The following is a 24550-nucleotide window of genomic DNA, read 5'->3' as shown; positions in this document are numbered from 1 at the left end:
TCAGGTCATGATTTCACGGTTCATGAGTTCAAGCCCCGCATTGGGCTCTGTGCTGACAGCTCAGAGCCTGGAGCCTGCTTCAGATTCTGTGTCTCCCTCTCTCTCTGCCCCTCCCCCGCTTGCGTGCGCGCGCGCGCGCGCTCTCTCTCTCTCTCAAAAAAATAAATAACAACATTTTTAAAAAAGCCCTGTGGGTCAACACCTTGATTTCAGTCTTAGGGAATTCAGGGCAGAGAAATTAGCCAAGCCAATCCAAACCTCTGTGGGATAATAAATTTGCATTATAAAAGTTTGTGAGAATTTTTTGGGCAAGAGAAAACTAACACATTATTGATAATGGAAACATTAGAAAGTATTTGTAATTTGGGGCACCTGGCTGGCTCAGTCAGTAGAGTGTGAGACTCTTGATCCTGGGGTTGAGTCTGAGCCCCACGTTGAGCATGGAGATTACTTAAAAATAAAATCTTAAAAAGTATTTGTAATTCAACTTACACACATCATACATTCTTACATATCTATTCACCAGTATTCCTTTAAGTGAACTCTATGGTCTACATTTCCCTATTCTACCTTTGTCCTAATCTTAATGTTATGGCTTATTTTTCCTTAAATTCTGAATTTAGGAAAGCGTATGTTTCCATTTGATAATTATTTTTACATGCCTCTGCAAACCCATGAGAATGAAGGCAAAACACAGAAACAAACAAAAGCCCACCAGGACCTTCAAGTTTTCTTCTGTTCTTAGGAAATGGCCAGCATTTTTAGTCAATTGTCTTTTCTGGTTCTCAACATCTGACAAGAGAGCGCTGACCAAGGATAAAGGAGCCATTTTTAAAAAATGTTTATTTATTTTTGAGAGGGAGAGAGACAGAGAGAGACAGAGCGCGAGCAGGGGAAGAAGAGAGAGAGACACACACATAGAATTTGAAGCAGGCTCCAGGCTGTCAGCACAGAGCCCGACGCAGGGCTCAAACCCACAAACCATGAGGTCGTGACCTGAGCCGAAGTCGGCCGCTTAACGGACTGAACCACCCAGGCGCCCCTAAAGGAGACACTTCAATGAGAGGCTAGCTTTTGGGGTTTTGACAATTACTCAACTCCCCTCTTTTCATGAAGGATGAACCCTCAAAAGCACAAAGCTAAGGTCAGGAAGACAGCCTCAGACAGGGGACTAATCAGCCCACACACCAACTAGGAATCTCTAGTCTTCTACCTTCACCCCTAAAACAAACCTACAAACACAGAAAAAGGCAAACCTGGAGTAAATCCTCCCCTGTCCCAAACCAGCACCAGACAACTTGTTGTGGGGTAGCTGATTCTGGACTTCTCCTCTGAGGTCTGGCAGGTTCTAAAATCTAGAGACTGAAGCTCTAGGCTGGAAATCAAGACAAAGTAGGTAGAATCTATAAATGTGTACAGATTGTTGTATGTTCTAAAGTGTGTAAATCAAATTTCTTTCTGCCTAAATCATCTCATTCATAAGAATACTCTTTGAAAGTTGCTTGCTTAGTCCTCAAGGCACTGCATGGCAGACACTGTTCTAGAAGTTTTTTGTTCATGGTGACACAGCGGGTAAGAGGAGGCCAGGACAAGACACCCCACGGAACACAAAGACACTCCAAGTTTTTCTGGGGACCAGGAGGGGAAGGGGTGGGATAGAAGGTACAGTAAGGTTCAGTAGGACCCACAATCAAATTCCCCTCCCAAGCTCCCAACACGGGGTCCATCTAGCCACCTAGAACCCGGAGGAACAAGGGCGAATGCCTCCCACACAACAAAGGAGCTGTCTAGTGCCATCTCTTACCCCAGCCATACAGCAGGACAGACCTACCAAGATCTGACCTTGCCCAAGCTGAGCCACAGGATGAGTTTGGAACTGACCCATGGAAAGCCAGTTCCCTCACATGCTGCATACAGAAGCCCCAGCGGTCTTTGATAAGGTTCTGACAGGCACCCTCTTCAACAACCGCTTGGACCCAGGCCAAATTCTCATGTGAAGAAAAACAGACAAAGGCAGATGAACTACATGTGCCAGAACCCCCGTGGCAGCCAAACAGCCAAGAAACACCAGCCCGTAACTAGGAAGACCATGCACCCCAAACCACACTTTCCAGAAACCTGTGGCCGTGCACGGGTGCCTCAGTTCCCACAAAAACCAAAGACGGACTAGACAGAGACCAAACTACACTCCCCAACTTCAGCTGGGTCTGGGTCTCCTCCTCACAGGACCTGGTCCTCACTGATGGAAATGATCTTCTGGCCTCTTCCTGGGAGGCTGAACAACCTGGGGTTAGGGGCTCCAGTGACTAGACTGGGCCTCGTCTATCCCTTTGCTCCTGTGGAGAGAAACCCCAGTAAATTGTAACTCTTATAATCTACTTGACACCACCTTCTTGAGCATACAGAACACTTACAATGGCTGTTTTTAACATAATTTTCTGTTATTTCTGTCACCCATGCCAATTCTGGGTCTCTATTGACTTTTCTTCACGTTTACACGTCCTGTTTTCCTGTTTTGTTTTGTTTTTTGTTTGCATCCCTGGGTAGGTTTTGACTAGATGCCAGACACTGAGTTTGACATTGTTGGTCGACGGGATTCCTTTCTATTCTTTAAATACTACTGGGCTCTGGTCTGGGAAGGAGTTAAATTACTTGGAAACAGTTTGCGTTGGTAGCCGCTTGCATTTCTCCTTTGTCAGGAGGGTTCAGAGCAGCCTTTAGTCTAGAGCCAACATGAATCACCCAGTAGAGTCACTATTTTTCTGAAGTCCCACTGTGATTCTCCCGATGTTAGGAGGGGTTTCCATTCCAGCTGGTGGAAACACAAATTATTCCCCACGTGTGCAACCTCCAAGGATGGTTCTGCCTGTTCATTTCCAGTGGTTCTTTCTCCAGCCCTGGGAGTTTCCGCACATACACGTGCTGCTCACAACTGAAAATCATATGGGGGAACGCTCTCACCCTGGGTGCAGCTCTGTCCTCTCCTGTGATCTGCCCCGTGAATTTGAGTCGCTTTGAATTCTCCGAACTCTAAACTGTCTCAGTTCACAGACTGCCAGGATCTGATTAGATTCCCTCTCCCTATGCTGCAGAGTGGAAACTCTCTCCAGGCTATAAGCTGGGGGCAATCGTAAGGCTTCCTTCATTTGTTTCCTTTCTCTGAGAGATAGCTGTCCTGATGTCCCTATTACCCTATGTCTGCGGTCCATTCCTGTATTTTTCTATCTTTTTCATTATTTAATGAGGGTATATACATTAAACATTTACTGTTAAAGAAACAGGGCTGTTGGAATTGGCTGTGAAAAATTCTCACACTTAGGTGTGGTATGGAGTACCATACTCAGAACGGGATAATTTATACAATTTCAGAATAGATACAAACATACGTTTGACATCTGCAGCACATAAATCTCATGTTCCTTTAAAACATTTAGTTCTTCTCCAGTGTATCACTTGATTTCCATATTTCAAGAGCATTCCATGGTGATCACATCTAATGACACAAGTGTAAGATTCCTTGATTTCAGGGAAAAGTGTTACTGTATTTGGACCATGATAACTAAAGACAATTACTTCTCTGAGAACATGCTTCTCTACATTTATTTAATGGCTAGGTAGGAATTTACTGTAGTATGAATTCTCTGAAATGTAATGTTTTTGTGGTAGACAAAATGACCTCCCAAAGACATTCATGTCCTAATCCCCAGAACCTGTAAATGTGTTACGCTACAGGGCACAGGGCATTTGAAGCAAAAGACGCAATTGGGTATTTTAGGGCCATGTGACTGTTTCTGGAGTTTCACAGGCTCACAGTCAAGAAAGGAATTGTGCCTCAGGACAATCTGTATGCAGAGCCTCACCCAATGCTTGATTTAGAGCTTTTGAGCTGATAAGATTTAGGTGGGATTTTTGGACTTTGAGTTGGTGCTGTTAATAGTTTGCGACATTTGGAGGTGCTGGGATAGAGCGAATGTATTTTCCATGTGGTATGGACACAAATCACTGGGTGCCAGATGGTGGTCTGCAATAGGCAGGATAATGGCCCCCCAAAGATATCCACATCTTAATCACCAGGACCTGTGAATATGTCAGAGAATAAGGCAAGGGAGAATCAAGGTAGTTAGGTGGAGTTAAGGTTGCTAATTAGCTGATTTTAAATAGGAAGGTTATCCTGGATTATCTGGGTGGGCCCAATGTAGTCACACAGGTCCTTAAATGTGGGAGAGGGAGGCAGGAGGCAGTGCCAGAGTGATGGAGGAATTGACTGGCCATTGCTGGCTTTGAGGTGGAAGGGGCCTGCAAGCCACAGATTTGGGCAGCTTCTAGAAACTAGTGGACCAAGAGAACAGGTTCTCCCTGGAGCCTCCAGAAAGAAATGCAGTCCTGCCAACCCCTTGCTCTGAGCCCAGTGAGATGCATTTCAGACTTCAGACCTCCAGAACTATAAGATAATACATCTCTGTTATTTTAAGCCAACAAATTTATGGTAATTTGTTACAGCAGCGATAAGAAACTAATACACTTGTATCTCCACATTCATCATATTCATAGGTTTTTGCTACATAACGCAATTCCTGGTGCCCAAGATTTCATTTATTAGAGAAGTCTTTCCCAGATTCATTCCCAAGGTATAAAATTGTGACACATTAGTTAGTTTGGTGATAGAATTTCCATCTTTTATTGCATTCAGGGGTCTCTCTTTCCTATGAGTTCTTCCACATTTTACTAAAAATGCTGTCTGTATTCAGTGTCTCTAATATCTTTCTACACTTCTCTGGCATGTGATTAGGTACAACTTATCATTGAAAACATCATCACATTCTTTCCTCATGTTCTGGTCCTGTGGGAATTCTTTGATAGCAATGGAGATAATCATCTCCGGGAAACGGGTTCCCCACAATAGCTGCATTTCTGTGGACTGGGATTTCATGGATATTTAATAAGTCTGAATTCTCACAGACGTAGCCTCCACCACCACTGTGCCTCCACAGCACTTCTGCCCAAAATGAGCTCTCACATAGAATGTGTGGAGGATTCTTGCTAAAGGCTTTTCTAGTATCAGATAGATCCTGGTACCAGAGGATTTTCTTTCCTACACAATGTCTGTAACATATAAGACATAATTTATTACAGAAGGTGTGGTCACATTCACTGCATTTGCAAGACATATTCCCTGTGCAAACTCCAGATTACTTACTGAGGCCTGACTTCTTAGAAAAGGCTGTTCCACAAACACTACATTTCTACCCCCAAGGAGCTCACTGAGGTTTAACAAGGGCTGAGTTCCCGAAGAAGGTATTTCCACAGGCACCGTGTTCATCTGGTTTTGCTCCTGGGCAAGTTTACTCACGTATAAAGAGCTAGGACTCCCTGAGGAAGGTTTTTCCACTTTCAGTGAATTTATAGTTTTCTCTCTTGCATGAGTTTTCTTATGTTTCATGAGGACTGACATGTGGGCAAAGGCTTTGCCACATTCACTGCATGCATACGGCCTCTCTCCAGTATGAGTTCGCTGATGCTGAATGAGCTTTGACTTGCTCCTGAAGGCTTTTTCGCACTCACTGCATTCATAAGGTTTCTCTCCTGTATGAATTCTCTGATGCTTGGTCAGGTCTGACTTAAAAAAGAAAGTTCTTCCACATTCACTGCACTCGTAAGGCTTCTCTCCTGTGTGAAGTCTCTGATGTGCAATGAGGTATGCCTTCTGGGAAAAGGCCTTCCCACACACGCTGCATCCATAGAGCTTCTCTCCAGTGTGAGATCGCTGGTGTCTATTGAGCCGGCACTTCCTGCTGAAGGCTTTTCCACATTCACTGCATCCATAGGGTTTCTCTCCTGTGTGAGTTCTCTGATGTACCATAAGCTGTGACTTCCTAGAGAACGCTTTTCCACATTCATTACACTCATGGGGCTTCTCTCCAGTATGAATTCTCTGGTGTTCAGTGAGCTGAATCTTCCTCATGAATGTCTTCCCACATTCACTGCATCCATGGGGCTTTTCTCCTCTTTCAGTTCTCTGATGTCTAATGAGCTGTGCCTTCCTGGAGAAGACCTTACCGCACTCACTGCATTCGTGTGGTTTCTCTTCTGCGTAAGTTTTTTGATGTTCACCGAGCTGTGATTTAGTGCATTTAATTCCAGTAAGAGTTGTATCCTGTTGGATGTAGACAGAGGATTTCCCATATCCACTAAACTCATCACGATCTTCTCCTGCATATCTTCTATTCTGGAGAACAAAACCTAAATGTGATTTCAAACCTTTACAATGTGAACCAAATTTATTGTGTCTTTGTGTTAAAGGAACAAGACTTTTGCATAAATTGAAATTATTTCCAAGTGCATAATTTTGCTGACATCTTTCCAAAGTTTTAATCTCGTTTTGGTTTTCTGGTTGCCACTGCATATGGTCAATCTCCCATATTTCTTCTAGGAAAAAGAACAATGAAAACATCCATGATAATTTTAGGGGGAAAAGAAGGTTAAAAAAAAAAAAAAAGCCATGGTTTGGGCTAGCTCTAAGATCGAAGTCTAAGAGAAATGTACCCTGTGCTCTGTGAGAAAAAGACAACACTATAAAACAGCAAAAGGAAAAACACGTACTTTAGAAACAACAATGGATAGTCTACAATGAATAAATATAACTTAGGCTTCTCTCCAAATAGGACCTTGCAAAATGGAGACAAGTAAAAACAGAACCACACTGTGACTGGAACAGAACAAAAGAAGATGGAGGGGATGGATCCTTTCATCCAACAAACACTGAATGCGCTGGTGTTTGGGAATACATTAGAATATGATATTAGAATATTACCATACTATGTTTGAATATTAGAATTACAATATATCGGTCACACTAAGGTAACTTATATACTCTGTCTCTGTGGAGCTGTCATTCTAGTAACAAGACAGAGAAAAAGATGGGGGGAAGGGAGGATCAACAAGTAACCAAAGAAATAAAAAAATTACAGAACGTGCAAAACAGTGTGTATGAAGGTGACAGAGTAGTGGTAGGTTAGTCTTAGATAAAATAATCATCCATGAGACAAGGAAGTTAAGGTGACATCACAGGGTAAGAATGAGCGGTGTTATACAGATAACTCGATGAATAACATTCCAAAAAGGAACAACCAATGCAAAAACTCAGAAGCAGAAAATCTTAGGCATGATCAAGAAACATAAGAGAGGCTGGTGCACCTGGATTATGTCCTTGGCTTGAGTGAAGTAGAAACAGGTAAGTTTGGAAAGGGAGGCAGAACTGAGACCATATAGATGATGTAGGGAGACTTTGTCAGAAACTGGATTTTCTATTGGGGTGCCTGGGTGGTGGCTCATTTCGTTAAGCATCCAACTCTTGATTTTGGCTCAGGTCGTGATCTCGAGGTTCATGGGTTCAAGACCCCGCATTGGGCTCTACACTTGACAACACGCAGCCCGCTTGGAATTCTATCTCCCCCTCTCTCTGCCCCTCCCCTGCTTGCATGCACATGTGTGCTCTCTCTCTCTCACACAATAAATAAACATTAAAAAAAAAAAAGGTTTAAAAAACTGGATTTTATGATAAGAGCGATGGCCAGAAGCCACCAAACATTTTCTGGCAGGAATACAACCCATTCTGAATTGGTATTTCCAAATGTCACATGGCTGTTGCATGAAGAATGAACTGGAGAGGTGAAAATATTGAAAGAATACACAAGAATCTACATCAGAGTTCAGGCAAGAGGTAACAGCACCTTCTAGGGAACCTGGATGGTTCAGTAGGTTAAGCGTCCAACTCGATATTGGCTCAGGTCGTGATCTTATGGTTGTGAGACTGAGTCCTGTGCCGGGATCTGTGCTGAGTGTGGAGCCTGCTTGGGATTCTTTCTCTCCCTGACTCTCTCTGCCTCTCCCCCGCTCAAAAGAGGTAACAAACAGCAGCTTCAGTGTGACTGACTACAATGGAGTTAGAGAAATGTACAAAAACAAGGACATAGTACAGAGAAGGGAAAGAGTGACAGGAGGAAAAGAGAAGGCTCACTCAAGAATGAGTGCTAGAAGAAGAAAAGGGAATCATTGAGGATAGCTCCTCGATATGTGGCTTAAGCATCTGTGTAGGGTGCTGGTGCCATTTAATACGATGAGGAAAATCAGGGAGTTAGGTTTGGTATGCGTGGGGAATCAAGCGTTCCGTTTTGAGGAATGCATCAGGTCTGAGATAAACATTCAACAACAAATATGAAGTATCCGGTTAGATCTAGGAGTGTGGAGAAAGTTCCAGACTTCAGATAACAATTTTAAGTTGAGTATATAAACAGTACTTAAACATTTGGACTACACAGAACCAGATGAGGTAATGGACAGAGAAAGGGGAAGGCCCTGGACAAGAATTTCATGGATTCCAAGTCTTAAGAGTTTTGGGAGAGTGATATGCAAAGAGAATATGAAAATCCCATCCACAAACATCAAACAAATGCTGACCAAACATATAAACAATGGAGGTTTTCATAAGAAAGGGCTGAAATTGGAAAATCAGAATGCAGGATCTACGGAATCTTATCCCAAGATTATTGAGGCAAAATAGTCAATAATCCCTTGTTACTAAACCTTTCCCCTCTCATTCCACCTGCACATCAAAACTAAACTTTTATAATAACACCAATTACCTATTTAGAGTACTACAGTAGCCAATACTTCAACTTTCTATGTAAAAACGATACAACCTCCCTCAGTCCAATATATCCAGACACGTGTATGTCCACCTGGAATTTAAAAATAGGTCCTTGGGCCATCCGCCCTTGCCCCAGAGAAGAGTATAGCTGTCCTAACTGGTGGAAACATCAGCTTCTCCTCAGTTTCATCATACTGCAACTGTGTACTGTGCTATTCAATAAAATCTTCTGCAACAATGGGAATGTTTTATATCTGTGTTTTCTAATATGGTACCCACTAGCTGTGTGTGGCTACTGGGCACCTGAATGTGGGTGACCAGAGTGGCAGGAGAACTGAATTTGTAACTTTACGTAATGTTAAATAAATTTAAGTAGCCACATGTGACCAGTGGCCAACACAATGGACGGCACAGTACAGACTATCACATTCGTATATACGGTAATATCCATATTTGCCATTATAATCTACTTGATAGACTCATCTCCCAATTTTTTCCTTTCAACTAATGCTACATTCTTCCTTAATCTCTGTTCCTATCTCCTCTCTGGCACCAGTTAAGAGATTCTGAAGAATCATCCTCTATCCAGGAACAAAACATTGACCTGCCTTATCTTCCACTTATTCTAGAGCTCCAAGCTCTAACTTCTTATTGTTCCAATGCTACTACCCAGCTATCTATCAAGCAAGACTCTCTAGAAATAGCAAAAAAAGCTCAGACAGAACCAAAGTCACACTTTCTAAGCCAATTATTAACATAAAATCCACAGTAATCAGCCATTTCCTTTCACATAGTCTCATCTCTCAATTGCCTTCCTCATTTCCATCTCCAAAATCTTTTTACTGACCCACAGGCCTTCCATCATCATTTTTATTTGAAACTCTAACATCTTTCTTGCAGAAATTATTTTATCATGCTTCCAAAAAGTACTTCATTCTTTCTATAACACTTTATCAAAGCTCAATTTTCTCTAACTTTACAAAAACAGTCCCTTCTATGCCTCATAATCAAATGCTAACAATTTTAGAATTTCAGGCATCTCTGTCAACCCTTCGCAACTGAGGACTTTGGACACTTGTAAGGTATTTCTGTCCTTCATTACATTTGAACCTTTTGGAGCTGTATTTGGGTGGCAGTTCTACTACAGGGATCAAAGCACAGCTGGCCTAGCGAGCATTTCCAACCTCATTTGCTCAGGACCCTCCCCATACCGAGTAGATCAGAAGATAAATCTTAAGAGACAAAGTCTGTGGTTTGAAAAACTTCCCACACAGTTTACACAGATCCCTGATTTAAAAACCAAACAAACAAACAAAAAACCGAAGCGAGACCTGTTTTCAAGATGTGATGAACAGATGCACGTGAATGATTATGCAGTCTGTACGCAGTAAGGAACAGTGAGATAGAGACCCTTTCTCTGTATGGAAAAGGAAGCCTCATCCTAACCAGCGAAGCAATACAATAACACCTGTCGATCATGACTGAGTCAGTGCAGTTTAGACAGAGTACAGAGACGTTAGGGAAGATGGAGTTCCAAGTGTGCACTGGAACTTTGGGGAGATAAAAAGAAGGCAGTATCTGGACGTAAAAATGCAACACAATCAAATGCATAGATGCCAGCCGTTAGTTCACTGGACACTGTGGTATCTGTGGCATTCAATAAAATATATCACTTCTGCCTCCCCAGAATAAGTTTGTGGCTTGTTTCTGGGACATCTTCTGACCCTCCTCCTTCCAGAGCCCTGATACTTCTCACTCTACCTGGCTGGGTTCTTATCTTCTCAACTTCTAAATATATGTGGGCCTTTTTTTTTTTTTTTTTTTTAACCAATTCTCACTTTCATGTTTTCTCATTAAGTTTCACTGCTTTAATGCCCTCTGCCCACAAAGGAATGCAGCCATACCATTAAAAGGGACTTGGGGCGCCTGGGTGGCTCAGTCGGTTAAGCGTCCAACTTCGGCTCAGGTCATGATCTCGTGGTTCGTGAGTTTGAGCCCCGCGTCGGGCTCTGTGCTGACAGCTCAGAGCCTGGAGCCTGTTTCAGATTCTGTGTCTCCCTCTCTCTCTGACCCTCCCCCGTTCATGCTCTGTCTCTCTCTGTCTCAAAAATAAATAAACGTTAAAAAAAAAAAAAAAAAAAAAAAAGGGACTAACCGGGGGTGCCTGGGGGGCTCAGTCGGTTAAGTGTCTGACTCCTGATTTTGTCTCAGGTCATGATCTCACAGTCATGAGATCAAGCCACATGTCAGGCTCTGTGCTGGGTGTGGAGCCTGCTTACGATTCTCTCTCACCCTCTCCTTCTGCCCCTCTCTCCCCTTCATACTCTCTCTCTCAAAAGAAAAGAAAAAAAAGGGACAAACCAAAAACTGCAAACAGCCAGTGTGGGGGTGAGTGTAGCAACTCAGCAATCCAAGTCTAAATGATCACAGCCTACTCTGAGGTGGGAATTGAGCATGTGCATGCAATTTCCAAAGGCCTTTCCAAAACAACAAAAAGAGCTTTTTTAAAGATTGTATTTTTAAGTAATCTCTACACTCAATGCGGGGCTCGAACTCACAACCCTGAGATCAAGAGTTGCATGCTCCACTGACTGAGCCAGCCAGGCACCCCAAAACAACAAATTTAATACAAACAGCAAAGACCTTCCAAAAAGTAATAGAGAAATACAGAAAACTCAAGGCAAAACTCACCAGTGACCAGGCACCAGTGTGAACAGCGGTACAGCAGAAACTAAGTAAAATGCACTAGGAATGAAAGGATTCACCAGGAGGAAAAATGATCTCAGGTTCCGGCACTGAAGCAGAAGGAAAAAGGATTTCACAGGATAATTATCCTGGGTGCAGGCAAAATAGAGAATTAAAGGTCAGATCAGACTACAGAAGGGCAGGTGTCCACTTGGGAATAACTGTCAGACTACAGACAGCTTAACTCGTCAGTATATATGAATACGCTCTATGATGGTGAAGACATCATCTAGGAGAAAGGAGGACTCTGGTTTCGCTTATGGCGAGTAGGACGTCAAAGGGCAGCTGCCCTGGTGGCTGGCAACATACCTGCATTACAGTGCAGATTAGACGTTAGCAGAAGAGGTCAATTTGGGACTCTCCCAACCTGGGACTCTCTCAGGACAGGAGCTTAGGCCTTGACAATGAATGAAACTTTTAATATGAGAATCAAGCAGAAGATTTAAAAAAAACAACAGAACCTGCAAGTTGGGGAAGCAGAGGGTGAAGAAATAGATAGAGGTGCCCTGAGAGACAAGGTACGTGTGGTTTCAGATGACCTCAGGGGACATGAGTTGGCAGGGAGGGACATCAGCCCTTTCAAAAGGGGCAGGGATGTGCAGAAGATGAGAGCTGGGCCAAGTCCAAAGCCATCTGTTTGAGAGCAAGCAGGCAGAGAAGAGGAAGTGGGAACGCTGCAGAAAAAGAAACGGAGGGGCGCCTGGGGGGCTCAGTCAATTAAGCATCTGACTCTTGATTTCGGCTCAGGTCATGATCTCATAGTTCACGAGTTTGAGCCCTGAATCCGGCCCCTCACTGACAGTGCAGAGCCTGCTTGATAGTCTCTCTTTCCCTCTCCCTCTGTCCCTCCCCCACTCCTGGGAGACCTCTATAAATAAATAAATATAAATAAATAAATAAGGAAGAAGGTGTGCACAGCTGAGGCAGGAGAGTATGGATCCAAGGTGGGACAGACTATAATCAGATCTAGAAATGAGAAAAAAAAAAAAAAAACGGGGTGTGGGGAAAACCTCATCCTTTAATAGCTGACAAAGAACAGCCCTAATAAAGAACAAAGATACAGAAAGGAGTTGATTATATTTGTGTCACCAACTGGTATAAGAAAAGCTCTCGACACAACCAAGTGTTAACCTTTCCCTGACCGACTGGAATTCTAGTTTTCTTGGTTTTCCTTTCAGTCACTCACCTGGACAGGGTGGCCTCGGAGCTGCTCCCTCTACTGCCCACAGTGGTCCTCCATGCTCCAACTGGAAGAGTGAATCTGGTTCGCTGGCTTGGTATCCTGTAAAATGGGAAATCACTGAAGACTTGGCACCAAGTATTTTAGCTTGGGCACCTACATAAACCGGAGAAAGTTTATGCATCATTTGTACTTCAGTAAAGTAAAATCTTTTTCCTAGGGGAAGGGAGAGCGTATACACTCTAGGGCCAAACGGGAAAATAAAAGTCTATACCCTACCACATGTTAGTGCCAACCAGGAGATATTTCAGAGACACTATGGGTTCTACTCAATGAGAAACGAAAGACAACTGACTGTGATGCTGTCCTCACCCACTGACACCAGGTTCCTGTAGTTCTCCAGCATCACGTCCCGGTACAGGTCCTTCTGGGCGGGGACCAGGAGCCGCCACTCCTCCCGGGAGAAGCTCACGGCCACGTCCTCAAATGATAACGGTGCCTGTAACAACCAATGCCAATGCACTCTAAGGCAGAACAGATGATGCAGAAAAGCGGGACAGGAACACGTTCTGATTGACTTCCTGTGATAAATTATGTGCACGGTTACTATTTCACATACCACAGGACCCTGTGTCTTAGTCTCAGGCTGCTATAACAAAATAACACAGACTGGGTAGCTTATAAAAACAGAAATTTATTTCTCACAGTTGGGGAAGGTAGGAGATCCCAGATCAAGGAGCCAGAATGGTTGTATTCTGTTGAGGGCCCACCTGCTGGTCCAAAGGCCCCCACCGCCTAACACCATCATCCCTGGGGGGCAAGATTTCAACATATAAATTTTGTGGGAAAACAAACATTCAGCCAACAGCACCATGGAATTCTACTAATTAGTTCTTTGTAGGCTAAAAGAGTATCAAAATCATATTCGAAAAAAAATATTTTCAGAGACAAAACAATGTGCAGAAGGAAATGTTCATTCTTTGTTTATAAGTGAAAAACTATCCATCATCTAAACACCCATCAAAAGCAGGCAAGAATGTATTACAGCACCTCCATGCTGTAATATACCCTGCAAACGTTAAAATCAATTTGGTAGATATAAACATTGGTATCAATGATCTTCAAGGCATTCTCTTACATGAAAAAAAAAAAAAATCAAGTCCCCAACTAGTATATATGTATTCCAGACATATCTTTATAGATTAAAGACCAAAAATCTTTATAGATTTAAGATTTTTTTGATGTTTATTTATTTTTGAGAGAGACAGAAAAAGACTGCGAGTGGGAGAGGGGTAGACAGAGAGGGAAAAGATCTGAAGTGGGCTTTGAGCTGACAGCAGCAGGCTGGATGCAGGGCTCAAACTCACAAACCATGAAATCATGACCTGAGCTGAGTCAGATGCTTAACTGACTGAGCCACCCAGGCGCCCCTAAAAAATCTTAACATATACACATACGTATGCATATAGAAATGTGTATAAATATATTCTACCATATGTCAATTATACAGAGATTAGTCAGAAGACCCAAACTATTAACATCTGTTACTCCTTGGTTTGGGGGTTGGGCAGGAAAAGGTAAAAGGGGATATTCTCTTTTAGTGCAAATACTTCTTTTTGCTTGACTTTTTTACACTTAAATATAGCCATGCACCATTAAGTATTTAAAAATACAAAGGCCAGGGGCACCTGGGTGGCTCAGTCAGTTAAGCATCTGACTTTGGCTCAGGTCATGATCTCACAGTTCATGAGTTGGAGCCCTGTGTCGGGCTCTTTGCTGACACCTCAGAGCCTGGAGCCTGCTTCAGATTCTAAGTCTCCCTCTCTCTCTCGGCTCCTCCCCTACTCGTGCTCTGTCTGTCTCTCTCTCTCTCTCAAAAATAAATAAACATTTAAAAAAATTAAAATAAATAAAATAAAAATACAAAGGCCAAACTAAGAATAGTTGACTCTGACTTCTTTTTCTGAACCTGTGGTTAAGAAGGTATAGGGGCGCCTGGGTGGCTCAGTTGCTTAAGTGTCCGATTTTGGCTCAGGTCGGTCATGATCTCACAGTCTGTGGGTTCGAGCCCTGTATCGGGCTCTGTGCTGACAGCTCAGAGCCTAGAGCCTGGAGCCTGCTTTGGATTCTGTGTCTCCCTAGCTCTCTGCCCCTCCCCTACTCTCTCTCTCTCTCTCAAAATTAAACATTAAAAAATTTAAAAAGTTAAAAAAGAAGGTATAAAGGAGGGGCCGTGCTGTCAGCACAAAGCCCGCTTTGGATCCTGTCTCCCCTTCTCTCTCTGCTCCTCTCACACATAACATGCGTGCAGGTGCATCCTCTTTTTCTCTCTCTAGAAAACAAACAAACAAACAAACAAAAAGGTATACAGGGAGCATTGTCACTATCTGTATTCCAAGCTGTTATCAAAGAATGGAACTTTTAGCTGTCTTCCGCCAAATGGCAGAATTCTTCATGGAGAATGGCTCAAAGGTCAAGCAGCCCATTCATTCTATTAAATAATCCAGGCTTTATTCCTGGGTAAAGTGTGGACTGCTGGAAGGTTCTATTGTCAAGGTGCACTGCTTTTGAAGAATTCTGTCCAATCCAGTTCTGCTCTGGCATTACCCTCTGAGCTTACTCTGAGGAACACGATGAGAAAAAGCCAAAGGAAGCATCCTATGCCTTTATTACATGGTTGATATCGAGGACACTGTCTACCACAAAATCTCTCTGGAGAGCTAGGAAAAGAAATTTCTTAGACTCTCTGAGCAATGAGATTACTTTCCCTGAAGAAATGGTTTGCTTTCTCCTCACAGACACTGCAAATCATGTAATATTTCATGTTTTTCTTAGTACCACAGCTGCCAAGAGGAGGAGACACAAATTCAAAGCTAAGGCAGCCCACAAGGCCTTATACAGCCATTTAGCTCCCATCCTTAAGGACTTTGTATGGCCCCTAGGACCTATACATATCCTTTGCTTCCTAATTTGCCCAGATTTGAAGATTATAACCCAAACTTATTTTCCAACAGACCCTGACTTTTATCAACATATACTGTCTCATTTTATCAAACTGTTAGAAGCTTCCACAAATCCACTGGGAAACAAAGGACAGAAAGGTACAACAAACCTCACCTGGGCCTTGGTCATTTTCTCCTGTTCTTAAAAAAGGGCTAGAAACTCCAGGATATGCTCTGTCTTCTGTCTGCTCTGGGCCTGCCCAGAAGATATAGTCAAGGTATCTCAGGTCAGGCTGCTGCCAGAAATGATGATCTCCCAGGCCTGGAACCTCCTCCTTCTAGGACCAATAATGCCTCGTTCCCCTGGACTAGAACCTGTGGATTCAAGAGCAAATTCAATGGCAAGAGGACATACACCTGGGACCACAGCTCTCTTCGGCTGTGTGGATTCTAACAACAGGCCCCAACATTTCCTCTGTCTCTTTAACACCCAGGAAGCTTTTACATTATGAGGCCAGGCTCCATGGGAAGATACAGAATGGGTGAGAGGAATGTCTGTTTTTTTGGGGGGGTGAGGGCAAAGTTGGACAAGAATGGATGTGAAAGAAATGGGAGAAGAACACGGCTCATGGTCTTGCCTGCTGTCAATTTCTCACACAGATCAATTTTAGGAAAGATAATGTATATAAGTGGTGGCTTTGGAAACTGCCTTAAACCCACCTGTGCCTACACATCCATAAAATTTTTGTTTATTGCACTGGAGCAATTATCCCATTTGAAGACCAAGATACTATACAAATCATGACCATCGTCTTATTTAATCCTCAGTACTACTCTATAAGGTAAGCATTATCTCCATTTATTTTTTTTTTTTTAACGTTTATTTATTTTTGGGACAGAGAGAGACAGAGCATGAACGGGGGAGGGTCAGAGAGAGGGAGACACAGAATCCGAAACAGGCTCCAGGCCCCGAGCTGTCAGCACAGGGCCCGACGCGGGGCTTGAACTCACCAACCGCGAGATCATGACCTGAGCCGAAGTCGGACGCTTAACCGACTGAGCCACCCAGGCGCCCCAAGCATTGTCTCCATTTTAAGCGCAAGTAAGCTGAGGCTTGGTCAGGTGAAGTGTGTTGTCCAGGTTAACATCTTTCCTAAGTAGTAACGTGGGATCTGAATCCACATCTGCCTCTCTCCTTTATGACATATCCCTTTTCCAATAGCCTCACGATACAGTTGTTTTTTTTTTTTTCTCTCTCTCTCTCTTTCTCATGCACTTTATGAACTTTATTCCCTTGGCACATCACACTGTGGAGTGGCCATACTGTGGAGTGGCTATATGGTCACAGTTACAAAAACAGAGCCCCTGCAACTGTCTCTTGTAATATCTGTTGTCCACCCCCAGCCAGCTCCTTCCACATAATCAGGAAAGCAAATGCAGCCTCATTCTTGCCTCAGGAGCAGCAGATCAGAGATCAGTCTCCCCACGGGCCAAGCCCTGGAGCCATGCTGGAAACTGGAGACCCACACTGAGGACACCAACACCATGAAGTCAATTTGAATACTGCTTTCACCCTACAAGGCAGCAACTAGGGAGTGAGATAGGAATGAGTTTACAACTGAGATCTCTAGGAATGGAGATCAAGGACCCAACTGTTTCCAAGAAGCTCCTTGGCAGACTTTCCCTCACATTTAACAGATCAGAGCTGCATAAAATGTTCACGCCTGGAACACAGCAATGAAACTGAGAATGGCAATGGACGACGTACCCTGACTGGTAGGACTAATCTGCATTTCCTGCTGAGCTGAATGTTAAGGTCAAGTTCCCAGATGGATAGCTGTCTAAATAAAATAGGGATTTTTTTTTTAAGGGGCATAGATGTCAGGTTGGCAGCCAACCTCTTTATTTTATTAGCCCTTTATTTTAGTAGCCACTAAAATAAATTAATAGGTTACAGGAGAAAAGCCTAAATTGATATTTAAAAAAGCAGTTCATAAGATACAGTATTCTTTTTGTTACAAACCTAGGAATGGAGTGGCTACTTCCTTAGACTCATGGTACAATGGGAAATAGGTATTTGGTATTTGTCCCAGATTCCTGGCACAGAGCTCCTAAAATCTCTGGACTCTCTGGAGAGACAAGAGTAGCTTTTATATGCCAATGATTTATTGGTGGCTGGGGGTCCCCAAATAGCCTCAGGATGGGAGTTGGTCCCCAAAAAGACCAAGGCATGATTAGAGGGTTGGAACTTTCAGCCTCACCTCTGGAACCTCTGGGAAGCAGAGAAGGGCTGGAGATTGAGCTTGGTCAATGATTTAATCAATCAGGCCTATTTAATCCACAAAATCTCCTACGTTACAGGTTTGGAGAGCTTCTGAGTTGGTGAACACTTCGAGGTGCCAAGAGGGTGGTGTACCCCAACCGCACAGGGACACAAGCTCCTGTGCTCAGGACCCTTCTGGACACTACCCTATGTACCTCTTCACCTGGCTGTTCCTTTGTATCTCTTATAATAAACTGGTGATAGTAAGTAAAGTAGTTACTTTACTGAGTTCTGTGAGCTGTTCCAGCAAATTACTGAACTTGAGGAGAGGGGGTGTGTAGAAACCCCTGAGGTACTGTTTAGGTCCACTGATAGAGGATTAATTGAATGAATAATTACATTCTACCTAATGGAATATTATGTGATTATTTAATATGTTAATACAAATTTCCGGAAATAAAAAATGTCCATGCTATACAGCTCAATGAACAAAGCACATTTCTACTCATTATGTATATAATACGATACTGTATTTCTGCCAAAGTAAAGCAATACATCTATATCTGTGTGTGTGTGTGTGTGTGTGTGTGTGTGTGTGTATGTGTTTATACACACAAAAATAAATATAACAATGTGAATAACTGTTATAGCTGGCTCTGTAGACTGGGAAAATGGAATTCACGTCTTTTTTCTTCCCTGCAATACCACAGGATTTTTTTTAAAATTAAATATTTTTAAATTAAAAAAAAATCTCCACTTGAAATAAAACTAAAGATGTTGCAAGTCATTGTAAATCGACAGCCATAGGCTTTAAGAAGGAATGAAGGGAGGACAGAAGAAAACAAGTACCCTGGCCCATAAGATACCCTAGCTTCAGGATTTGGCTGAGTGCTTCATCATTCTATAGTTTAACTTGTTCTTCCCCACCTCCCCTAAACTTTTCTTATAAACTGGGTAGTTGGACTTATGAGGTCTGATGACTCTCTTGGCAAGAATCTTTCATTAATGGTGCCATATACTTAATGCAACATGTTGACACATAAGAGGAGGAAAAAAGGAAACAGAAGAGGGGCTGTTAAAGAATAACAGAGACCTAAGAGGTATAAGAAGGAAATGTAATGCACATTATTTGGGTCATAACTCAAACAACCCAATGTTAAGGGCAACATTGCCAATATCAGAAAAAACCTGAATATGAATAGGCACTAGGTCTTGGATCAAATAAAAGAATTATTCATTTTGATACATTTGAAAATGGCCTACTGGTTATGAATTTTTTCAATGACCTTACCAGTTAGAGATGCACAATAGAATATTTACAAGTTTAAGGACAACAGGCCTTGCATGTGCTATGACATTCTCCAGAGAAAAACCAGAAGTGGCAGAGGCATGATGAACCTGACTGGCCATGAGTTGATAATTGTGGAAGCTTAGTGATGGGCATGAATTGTAATGTTCTCTCTATTCTGAATCTCCATGAAAAAAAGTTAAAAAGAAAAAAGTCATCAGGGCCTGACGACTTCTACCTAAAGTTTACAGTACAGATGATTCTGGTATTATATAAACTCTCACAGATCACAGTAAAGTAGGAGAAGTTTCTGTACTAATTGTATGAAGCCAGCACTTTAAAATACTAATCACTACGGGGCGCCTGGGTGGCTCAGTTGGTTGAGGATCTGACTTCAGCTTGGGTCATGATCTCGTGGTTCATGGGTTTGGGCCCCATGTCGGGCTCTGTGCTGACAGCTCGGAGCCTGGAGCCTACTTCGGATTCTGTGTCTTCCCTGCTCACTCTATGTCTCTCTCTCTCTCTCTTTCTCCCTCTCTCTCTCTCTCAAAGATAAATAAATATTAGGGGTGCCTGGGTGGCTCAGTCGGTTAAGCGTCCGACCTCGGCTCAGGTCATGAACTCGGGGTTTGTGAGTTTGAGCCCCGCATCAGGGTCTGTGCTGACAGCTCGGAGCCTGGAGCCTGCCCCGGATTCTGTGTCTCCCTCTCTCTCTGCCCCTCCCCTGCTCATGCTCTGTCTCTCTCTGTCTCTCAAAAATAAATAATGTTAAAAAAATTTTTTTTATAAGTAAATATTAAAATAAGTAAATAAAATACTAATCACTAGATTTTTTTAGAAAAAGACAGAACTACATAGATGCTTGCTTATACATTGATTTTCATTCTTCCTTCTTTTTTAAAAATGTTTTTTTTAAGACAGAGCACAAGCATGAGTAGGGCAGGGACAGAGAGGGAGAGAGAAAGAATCCCAAACAGGCTTGGTGCTAAGAGTGCAGAGACTGATGTGGGGCTTGAACTCACGAACTGTGAGATCACGGCCTAGGCCAAAATCAAGGGTAGGATGTTAACCGAATGAGCCACCCAGGCGCCCCAAAATGGAGATTTTTCTAGATATCATTTTGGTATTGCTTTCTAAGCTTAATTACACTGTAGTAGAGAAAATCTTCCAAATAATTTCAATCCTTTGAAATTTGTTTAGACTGGCTTTCTGGCCTACCACATGCAAACTTTTTATAAATGTTCTATGTGCATCTGAGGAAAATTGTTGGGTGGAGTGTTTCACATCAATCAAGTTTGTTAATCATGTTATTCTTGTTAATCATGTTATTCTAACGGTTCAGGGTTAGCACTATCGTAGGCTGGTGACCTGTTTTTGTAAATAATGTTTTTCCAGACCTCGGCCATACCCATTTGTTTATGTATTTTCTATGGCTACTTTCATCTTAACAATGGCAGAGCTAAGCAGGTGCAGACAGACCATCTGGCCCGCAGAGCCTAGAATATTTGCTCTCGCTGCCCTTTACAGAAAGTTTGCTGACCACTGTTAAACTATAGCCTTCTAGCTTTTTCTCTCCTTGTTCTATGTTACTGAGAGAGGTGTGCTGAGAACTCCCATTATCACTGGGCATTTGTCACTTCTCCTTGTATCTAGTACACCCTACACTTCAGGAATTCTACTAAGTGTATACCCAGTACAGCTTTTATGCACCAAAAAGTACAAAAATGTTCATGTCAGCACTACTCATAATAGACACAAGTCAGTAACAACCTAAATGTCTGTTAATAGCAGAATGGATACATAATATAATCACACCAAAGAATACTACACAGCAATGAAAAGAAATTAACTACTGCTATATGCAACAATTTAGATGAATTTCACAACAAAATACTGAGCAAAAGAAGGCAGATACAAAAGGACAGGTAACCTATGGTTCCATCTGCATAAAGTTAACAACCAGGCAAATTTAATATAACGTTTTTAGGATAAGAATACCTCTAGAGAAGAAGGGGATTAGGATGAGTTGGCGCTCCTAGGTTGTTATAATAGCTTATTTTTTCATTTTTCATTTATACTTTAAAAATGCTTAAAATTTTTTTAAATTAATTTATTTATTTCTGAGAGAGGGACAGAAAAAGCATGAGCAGGGGAGGGGCAGAGAGAGGGGGGCGAGAGAGAATCCCAAGCAGGCTCCACACTGCCAGCATGGAGTCCAATGTGGGCTCAGACTCACGAACCGTGAGATCATGACCTGAGCCAAAACCAAGAGCTGAATGCTTAACTGACTGAGCCACCCAGGTGCCCCTTGAAAAATACTTTAAAATAATTTTTTAATGTTTAATTTATTTATTTTTGAGAGAGGGAGAGAGAAAGGAGAGGGCAAATAGAGAATCTCAAGCAGGCTCCAGGCTATCAGCACAGAGCCCAACGTGGGGCTGGAACCCACGAACCATGAGATCATGACCTGAGCTGAAATCAAAAGTCAGACGCTGGGGCACCTGGGTGACTCAGTCAGTTGAGCGTCCAACTTCAGCTCAGGTCATGATCTCGCAATTCGTGAGTCTGAGCCCTGCATCGGGCTCTGTGATGACAGCTCAGAGCCTGGAGCCTGCTTCAGATTTCTGTGTCTCCCACTCTCTGCCCCTCCCCCCACTCATGCTGTCTGTCTCTCTCTCAAAAATAAACATTAAAATTAAAAAAAAAAAAGTAGGTTGCTTAACCAACTGTCCCACCTAGGCGCCACTGAATTTTTTTTTTAATGTTTATTTATTTGGGGGGGGGGGGGAGGGGCAGAGGATCTGAAGCAGGCTCAGTGCTGACAGCAGTGGGCCCCATGCAGGGCTCCAACCCACGAACTGAAAGATCATGACCTGAGCCAAAATCAAAAGGACTGACTCACCCAGACGCACCTACTTGAAAAATACTCTTAAAGAAAAGTACAGCTCAGTTTCACTTATAAATGTAGAAGCAAATATTTTTAAATTTTATTATGAAAAATTCCAAATCAAAGAAGAAGAAACAGTATAATTAAACCCCATGCACAAAGAAAGAGGAAAGAACAGTATAATCAAATTCCTCACATCCATTGTGTCTTCAATAGTTAGCAACGCAAACCTAATTTTGTATATCTACACCACCACTCATCTCCCTCTACCACTGGATTATTCTAAAGCAAATCTGAGACATCTTTTTATTTCTAGACGCAAAAATACTAAGTAAAATATTAGCAAATAAAACCGAACCACATATTAAAAGAACAAATCATTATGGAGAAGTATGGTTTCTCCCAGGAATATAAGACACTGGGAAATCTAGCCATCTGTAAAGCAAATATTAGAGAGAGGAAAAATATAAATGAAAATAATTTTATAAAGTGATTCGAAGAGCTTTAATATACAGCATAGTGATTACAGTCAACACTGTACTATAGAACTGAAAGCTTTAAGATCTAAGCAAGTAGATCTTAAATGTTTTCACCACATAAAAGAAATAGTAATTATGGGGGCGCCTGGGTGGCTCAGTCGGTTGAGCGTCCGACTTCAGCTCAGGTCATGATCTCACAGTTTGTGGGTTCGAGCCCCGTGTCGGGCTCTGTGCTGACAGCTCAGAGCCTGGAGCCTGCTTCAGATTCTGTGTCTCCCTCTCTCGCTGCCCCTTCCCTGCTCATACTCTGTCCCTCTCTGTCTCTCAAAAATGAATAAACGTTAAAAAAAAATTTTTTTTAAAGAAATAGTAATTATGTGACATGATGCAGGTGTTAGCTAACCTAAGGTAATAATTATTTTGCAATACATAAGTATATTAAATCAACACAGTTGTACACCTTAAACTTACAGAACGTTATATGTCAATTATATCTCACTAAAGCTGGGGGGGGATCTTTGAGAATGGTGGGGGGGATCTTTGAGAAAGAGGAATAAAGCTTGATAAATCATGGCTACCATTTATTCAGACTAGACTAGGTGCCAGGCACTACACTTTGTATTTAAAGAACATCTGCTAATTTAATTTTCATAATGACGCTACGAACTAGGAATTACGATAGCTTTTTCACAAATGAAGAAACTGACTCAGACATTAACCTACCCAAGTCAGAGGCAGAAGCAGGTTCTTCTTATTCCACAGTCCATACACTTGCCACCTGACCAAAATTATTTGCAGATAACAAAAACAGTCAACTAGAAAATATAAAGGAATTGATTTATAAGCTAGTAGCAGTAACAGTAGTAGACTGAGGTGACAGAATAAGTGTACCTTTTAAAGTTTTGTTCTTGTGCATTATATAAAATTAGAAGAAAGAAAAAAGAGGGAGTGGGGTCATATGGAGAAAAACCACACCATTTACCATTACAACAACAGTATAAACTATTTTAAATTTTTTTAAATGTTTTATTTATTTTTGAGAAAGAGTACAAGCCTGGGAGGGGCAGAAAGAGAGGGATACACAGAATCGGAAACGGGCTCCAGACTCTGAGCTTTCAGCACAGAACCTGATGCGAGGCTGGAACTCGAGAACTGTGAGATCATGACCTCGGTCAAAGTCCGACGCTTAACCAACCGAGCCACCCAGGCAACCCAACAGTATAAACTATTTAGGAATAAACATAACCAGATATGTCTAAGACACATGTGGAAAAATTACCACCACAGCTGGTCAAATCCTTTTTAAACACTTGGGTTAAAGGAAATCCATCAAATGTTCCAGAAAGTGGTGGACCTAACCCTCATCAGTTCCACCCAAATTAAAGCACCCACTTGATGGAACATAACTGCAGTAATTAAAAAAAAAAAAAAAAAAAGAAAGATGAAAACTTCCAGAGTTAAAAATATGGAAATAGCTGATAAAATTATGTCACTACCTACACAAAACTGATCCCAACACTAAAAGCGAAATACACTATATTTTAACAAGAGTTATTTTCCGGAGTATGTAAGAGTTTGGGCATGTCATTACATGGGCAGGAAATAAAACTGAAAACATGTACTTTCAATAAGAACATACAGTAAACATGGACGCAAGTGGCCAGAAACCCCATCTTTAAAAGTAAGGATGTGAAAAGCATCAACAACGGAACTCCCCAAAGGCGGTCACCGACACGGACACGACTCCCGCTTTCCCCGACCACAGACACCCCACAGCGCTGCTCTCTCCAAGTGCACGTCCCAACACGGAACCCCCACGTGACCCTCCGACACAGAACACCCCAGCGGGAATTCCCACTAGCTTCCCCCAACACCGACCCCCCACGACCTCCGGGGTTTGAAAAACAAAAAACCAAAAACCAACGAGCTCTCCCTGGCCCCGAAACACTCCCAGAACCGACACTGACCTGGCGATGGCCTCGCTCTTCACCACTGGAGAAAACCACGGTACCACGTCTCTAAACACTTTGCCTCTGTGTCCACAGACCCCCCTGAGTCCCACCTCAGCCTCTCCCAGACCCTCAGAAACGGAAAGGATGGTGACCGATAAGGGTCAGCG

The 24550-nt window shown here is 42.4% G+C and overlaps 1 protein-coding gene across 1 annotated transcript; it reads right to left on the bottom strand.

Annotated features, from left to right (window-relative positions):
* Nucleotides 1-4654: 4654 nt before the first annotated feature.
* On the bottom strand, nucleotides 4655-24545 carry LOC122209069 (zinc finger protein 577-like). Its single transcript, XM_042920688.1, has 5 exons — nucleotides 24399-24545; nucleotides 15690-15889; nucleotides 12945-13071; nucleotides 12579-12674; nucleotides 4655-6426 (listed from the first exon to the last, which is right to left on the bottom strand). Exons 2-5 carry the CDS (start codon nucleotides 15702-15704, stop codon nucleotides 5093-5095), a joined length of 1572 nt encoding a protein of 523 aa, XP_042776622.1. The 5' UTR covers nucleotides 15705-15889; nucleotides 24399-24545; the 3' UTR covers nucleotides 4655-5092.
* Nucleotides 24546-24550: the final 5 nt, after the last annotated feature.

Source organism: Panthera leo, chromosome E2 (assembly GCF_018350215.1).
Source record: "Panthera leo isolate Ple1 chromosome E2, P.leo_Ple1_pat1.1, whole genome shotgun sequence".
NCBI lineage: Eukaryota > Metazoa > Chordata > Mammalia > Carnivora > Felidae > Panthera > Panthera leo.
This window is presented reverse-complemented; position numbering and strand designations above follow the sequence as displayed.